General features: G+C 54.4%; 1 protein-coding gene across 1 annotated transcript; it reads left to right on the forward strand.

Moving 5' to 3' along the window:
• Positions 1-286: 286 nt before the first annotated feature.
• Positions 287-5694, forward strand: LOC102373458 (perilipin-3-like). Its single transcript, XM_014527756.1, has 4 exons — positions 287-367; positions 3016-3301; positions 4690-4818; positions 4929-5694. The coding sequence occupies exons 3-4, from the start codon at positions 4720-4722 to the stop codon at positions 5322-5324; spliced, it is 495 nt and encodes a 164-aa protein (XP_014383242.1). The 5' UTR covers positions 287-367; positions 3016-3301; positions 4690-4719; the 3' UTR covers positions 5325-5694.
• The last annotated feature ends 347 nt before the right edge of the window (positions 5695-6041 follow it).

Below are 6041 nucleotides of genomic sequence, written 5' to 3' on the forward strand. Positions count from 1 at the left end.
GATTGGCTTAACTATGTGGAAGGCTTTGGATCTGTGTACTCTTGCAGCTCCCTGTTCTGTTACCCAGGCTAATCACCTGGCTGAAAGCAAAGTTAATTAATTTGTAATCACTGTGCCAGGTAGGAGAGGAGGGCCCCTTGAGAGCAACAGCTAATTGGTCTGGACAGACAGTACCTCTTTCTGATTGCTCTGCAGAGCTGTCTGTCATGTGGGCCCTGCCCTCTGCTGACTTTATGCCAGATATATAAGGGCTGGGTTGAGGCAGGCGTTGCTGCATGGTGAGAGATTTTGTGTTTGGGTTGTGTGTGGTCTGCTCTGACCTGTGAAGGTGTTGATCTCTTTCCAGTTGCTTTTCTTGGTTTCTGGGGTAAGAATATTTCTTGTGAGGTCTATTTTGCTGTTCCTTTCTATAGAAGATATTGGTTGGGCTGTGCAGCAGAATCCTTATTAATAACTCTTAAGGGTGCAAGTTATCAGTTCTTCTTCTTCCAATCTAAAAAGAGCTGATCTGTGCCTTGGACTGGGAAAGAGTCTCCCTAGTAATTCCTTGGGTGAACTGCTGCTTGACTTAGGATAAGAGCAGGATCCTGGCTCAAGAAAAGAGCCTTAGTACCTAAAGGGGATAGTCTCCCTTGGTAGCCTTGCTCCCTGGGAAGAGGGAAAGCTGTTGCACTCAAGATGCAATACACACCCGGGCTGTGCCTACTTTTGCATGGAAAACCTGTGCGAGAGGCAGGCTGTGCTTCAGCTTGTGGTGTGAGGTAATGGCCTAGTTGCCTATGCTCATGCACTAGGCAGTGTTGGTTGAGGTTTCCCAAGAGTGCTGATGACTTGGTGGAGAGGGCAGGCAGGGCTGTGCTTGGAGAGAGGGGGGCCACCAGGAAACCCCGGTTGATCTAGAGAAGGGAGCTGAGGGGTTGGCTTTCCCTCTCCTCCTAGCTCTAGGAGTGGGGGCAGCAGGTAGCTCTTCCATCCTGGCTCTCTGGGCAGCAATGAGAAGAGGCTACCTTGTCTCATGTGCAGAGGCTGTGTTCCCCATCAGTGTGTCCCGGCCCTGCACCCCAGTGGGGTGTGCTGTTGCTCCTAGGTTTCCTACTATGCAGTGGACTCCTGAGCAACTTGCTGTGCTGGTGAGCAGGAGTAAAGGCCCAGGCAATAGTACTTGGCTTGGAAATGAGGTTTTGTCATCCCCGCCTTCAGTGCGGCTGGGCCAGGTCTGAGTGCTGGGGTGCAGTGGCTCTTGTGGTCCACTGTCTGACTGCTGGGCTGTCCTACCCTTAGCAGGCTGCATGCATAGGATAGCCCCCACTCCACTTCAAGGAAACTACTTGTACAAACAGCTATGTAGCTCCTGGAAATGCTGGGGGGAGGGCAGGGAAGCTGCAGTCTCTGGGGTACTAGAAGATATGCTGCCTGCTCAGCTCCTTGCTGCTTCCTCCTAGTTTTCAGTGACTCTATTCCCCTGCCATGGCCTCCAAGGACAGTGATCCCCAGGCTGCCATCTCTGAGCCCCAGGGGCAGGAGCAGGAGGTAGCTGCACACTGCAGTGCTGGGGCTGCCTGGGGTTGGTGTGGTTCTGCTTGGGATTGGGGACCGTGCTGCAGAGCAGCCCAGCCTGGTGCTGGTGCCAGCTGCTATGAGCCGAGAGTGGGGAGCAGGCCCACCCTTGGCAGGGAGTGGGCTCTGCTCAGCAAAGCTGAGGGACTGGATGAGTCCCCCTCAGCCCCAGAGCAGTCAAGGGCTGGCTCTGACCACCCTGAGACATCCTCTTCTTGTGGGGTTGCAGTGCGCAGGTTTGTTATTACCCTGAAATAGAATAGTTTTCTGATAGCATACTGTTAGGTTAACAATAATTTAGATTATTAAGAAGTATTAGCTTTACAGCTGAATACAAGGCATGACCTGTGGCCTAGCAATGCAGCTGACCACAAGGCAGATTGATAGCTAAGCCTTTGCTTGTGTCAAGTAATCATTTTAACTGTATTAAGCATTTTCTGAGTTAAAAGCAGCAAATATCTCTGTGTCTGTGTGCTGAAAAATCAGCTACAGCAAGAAGTAAGATAAGACAGAAAAACCATTGTTCTGGGTGCACTGGTTGTGTCCTTGAGAAGTATCTACTACTGTGTAAGGTTTTGCTAACATATTATAATGTTACTGTTACTTAACTTTTAGCTTTTAAAAAAGTGCTAGTTCAGCTTAATAGAAATATGCTGTTACAAAGATTTGAAAAGCACCGCCCAAGTATTGCTTTTTTTGTTAACCATGAAGTCTTGCCTTGTTGTAATAAGTATAAAAGATCACCTCACCCTTAGGGGGGGGCCATTTTGCCTTTTGCTGGCTTTATGGTCTTTGCTCGAGCAAATAAACAGCTGTCTTTCTTTACCCGTGTTGTCTGTCAATCAAATTACAGCTAGACAACGAACCTTAGAGAGGATTCTCCTACCACAGGTGAGCATGTGTCAGTTTGACTTACTCAATGTTGAGCTCAACATTGAGTATGACTGGGGGCAGTTCTCCTATCTGGCCATGTGGAGGAGGAGGGTACTGGAGGCCCAGTTCCTAAGGTAGCCATGAAAACGGAGTCAGTTGAGGGTAAGTGGAGCTGAGCAGAAACTGGGGAGTGTAATCCTCCACAATGAGTCTGTGGCCAGCTTGTTACAAGGCTGGAGACTCAATGGCAGGACCAGTGAAGGCTGTGAATATTTTCCACAAGCCTTGGAGGCTGCAGTGGCAGGGGGCTGGCCAGCCCTGGTTCAGCTCTGCTTCCTGCTGCAAGGTTGGGAGGCAATGTCCACAATAATCCCTCTGCCCCATGGGAGCGAGGGCCCTTTCTGAAGCCCTGTGGCTCTGTGCCAGCTGTAGAGCCTCGGGAGGAGGCAGCCCTGAGGTTATTGGTGACAGAAGTCTTGGCAGCATCTTCAAGGAGGTGGACAGGCCCTCCTCTACCCAGCTCCTGTCGTCTTCCCTATGCAGCCGTGTGCTTTCAATGCAGTAAAAACTCTCTCCCTCCCCTAGGTGCCTGCAGAGGCCAAGGACCTGCACGCAGCTCCAGTGGCAGTGGCCAAGGATGCTGTCTGCAGCACAGCTGCTGGGCCCAAGGCTGCAGTGTCCAGCATGGTGGATGTAGCCAAAGTGGCTGTCCAGGAGGGTGTGGAGAAGACCAGATTGGCAGTGACCAGCAGCGTGGATGCTGCAGCGGGCTCGTCTGTGGGCTAGAAAGCTGCAAGTGACCTGGACATGGCGCTGGGCAAGACAGGGCAGTGGGTGGACCACTACCTCCCCATGACGGCTGAGGAGCTGGGTGAGGAGACTGGTACCAGGGAGGGGGAGCTTGGCAGCTGGTAGCTCCATAACCAGGGCAATGGGCATCCTGCCCTTGTGGTCACTGAAGCTACTGACTTTCATGGTTTGAAAAGCCTTTCCCAGTCTTGTGGGATCTCGCTTTGTCCTCCAGTTCCCCCATGTGTCCCAGGAGCAGCTGAGTGAGGGGCTGGATTGATTCCAGCCTGTTCTCCTTCCCTCCAGGAGGGCTACTGCTTCCAGCGGGCAGTGCTGCACAGCCAAGAAGCTGTGCAGGAAGTGGTGACCTTTGCTTTTTTTGCTATTTGAAGCAGTACAGTTGGGTTAGTGCAACACGAAGTGGCCACAAACACTGGACAGGGGTGTCCTGGGCCAGGTTGCACCAGATCCAGTTACACCATGGTGAGCAGAGCCTGGAGGCACTTGTGGTTCAGAGGCTGCTACCTGAGCGCCTCTGAGGGTCCCACAGGCGGGATGACACTATGCAAGCTCCTTTGTAGGGCTGGGTTGGAGTTGGATTGTTTTACTGGGGTGGAGGGGTCCTCAACACTTGGGGGCAGGGAGGCTGTGCCAGGCTTTGGAGGCATCCCCCTAACCCCAGCTTACACCCTCTCCTGCTCCCCCTAGTGCAAGGCAACTGTGCCATACTTGCTTTCCCATGGGTTCACTGTCCTCACAAGCTCCCTCAGGGGCCCTGACCCCCCCCCCCCCCCACCCCTTCCCCCGGCCTGAGTCTTCAGGTCCTGACTGGTCCCCCACTGATGGGGTGGTTTCTCCTGCTTTCTACCAGCTGCCTCTGTGCAAGGGGCAGAGGTGGCTCCACTGGAGCAGCAGCAGAGTTACTATGTGTGCCTGGGCTCCCTCTAGACCAGGCTGCAGCAGCGAGCCTACCAGCACTCCCTGGGCAAGATGAGGAGTGCCAGGCAGAGCGCCCTGGAGGCCCTGGCCCAGCTGCAGCAAGCTGTGGACCTGGTAGGGCCTCCCTTCCTGCAGCATCCCTTCCTCCTCCCAGGGTTCAGGGTGTTGCAGGAGTTGGCTTGCAGGAGCTGGCCAGCCTGGATGTGTACCTGGACAAGAGTGCCGGCAGGGGCTGAATGTGCAGGGTTTAGGTACAAAAGGATCCTGAAGGCCCTGTGGTGCAGGTGTCCCCTCCCTGCCCCATTTGGGCATGGGATCAAGTGGTCCCTCCTTCCCTAGCCCTTAGCTTGCCTGGGAACCTAAGTGTCCAGGGCCTGCTGCTTGGGGAGCACCTGCCTTCCTGTGAGGCCCGGTGGTATCTCTGCTCTAGTACCATTGGCTCCAGAAGGCATCTGTGGCGGCCTAAGTGGAGGAGGATGCTGGGGGGTGTTGGCACTGTCCTGCCTTGTCATGTGATCTTCTGTGCCCTAGATTGGCTCAGCCAAGCAGACTGGGGATCAGATGGTGCACGACAGCCAGGAGAAGCTGCAGCAGCTGTGGCTGGAGTGGCGCCAGGGCCAGCCAGGAAGCCATGAGGGGGACAGCACCCCACAGCCTGAGGTAGGACTGTACCCCTGCTCTGGAGCAGCCTGGCCATGCCCTGGGGCAAGTCTTGCCCCTAGGGAGCCTGCTGAGGCTTTCTCTCACTCTGGCTCCATCTCTCCCTGCAGGAGATGGGATCCCAGGCTCTGGCCACTGCCCAGACCCTCCTCCAGCAAGAGCAGGATGCCTGGCAGAGCCTGATAGCCAGTATCCCGGGGCTGCCAACCAGCATGCAGGAGCAGGTCCAGCAGGGCTGCCAGCACCTGGGGGAGCTCCAGGCTGCCTTCTCCAGTGCCCCGTCCTTCCAGGAGCTGCCTGAGGGGCTGCTGAGCCAGAGCAGGGAGAAGCTGACCAAGGCCCAGGAGTGCCTGGATGATCTGCTGGAGTATGTGATTAAGAAGATGCCCCTGACCTGGGTTGTGGGGCCACTTTCTCCTGCTGGAGGCTCTGCAGAGCAGGAGGAGGAGCTTGTCTCGGAGGGCAAGGTGGAGGAGCCTGCAGGGGAAGGGAAGGTGGAGCCCTGAAGAACTGAACCCCTCTTGGGTCACATCTAGTAAAGGGGTCCTTTCTCTCTCCAAGGGATTTGATTCGGGCTGTGAAGGTGGGCTAGTCTAGTAATCTTCATTCTGATGGGCAAGTGTCTTGCCCTCCCCATTGAGCTGGGTATTCACTTGGGCTTCCCAGAAAGGGCTGCCTTTCCCTGGATGTCTCTAATCCTGCTGTACCAATTGGCCTGTTAGCTGCCTCCTGACTGAAGGCTTCTTCTGCTTCAAATCCCTTGCCTGCCTTGTGCCTGTTTGGTTGCTGGCTTAGTGTTGATCACTGTTGCATTCACAGCCTGTCCTGAACATGTTCAGCCCTGTCTCTACCAGGATTTTACTTTCCTAGTCCCTATTAATGTCCTCCCTGGAGTGTGTGATCTCATTGGAAAACCCACAGCTTTGTGCAGTGGAGACCAATTTAGCATGATCCAACATCTGGGTCATGGTGAGAAGTAGAAGATGCAATGGGTTATGGAAAACTGCAGAAAATAGAAGGGAACCATAAGGAGCAAACAGGCTCATGTCAAGGAAGCAGCCACAGCTGCCCAGCAGCCCCAAGAAGACTGGAGCTGTCTGCTGCCACTATCTGTTCAGTGAGGGGGAATCCAGTCTCCGTGCTCCAGGCCTCTTTGGGTGTCAGTCATGTCACAGATCAGGGCATTTTATTTGCAAATACAGGTGAGTTTTCAAGCTGAGGAT

The sequence above is a fragment of the Alligator sinensis genome, unplaced genomic scaffold, assembly GCF_000455745.1.
Source record: "Alligator sinensis unplaced genomic scaffold, ASM45574v1 scaffold2596_1, whole genome shotgun sequence".
Taxonomy (NCBI): Eukaryota; Metazoa; Chordata; order Crocodylia; family Alligatoridae; genus Alligator; species Alligator sinensis.

What these genes read in the sequence shown, in the direction of transcription:
- LOC102373458 (XM_014527756.1), top strand. Translation starts at nt 4,720, where the DNA reads ATGGTGCACGACAGCCAGGAGAAGCTGCAGCAGCTGTGGCTGGAGTGG. An exon ending in ACAGCACCCCACAGCCTGAG is followed by an intron (nt 4,819 to 4,928) that starts GTAGGACTGTAC and finishes CTCTCCCTGCAG; the next exon opens with GAGATGGGATCCCAGGCTCT.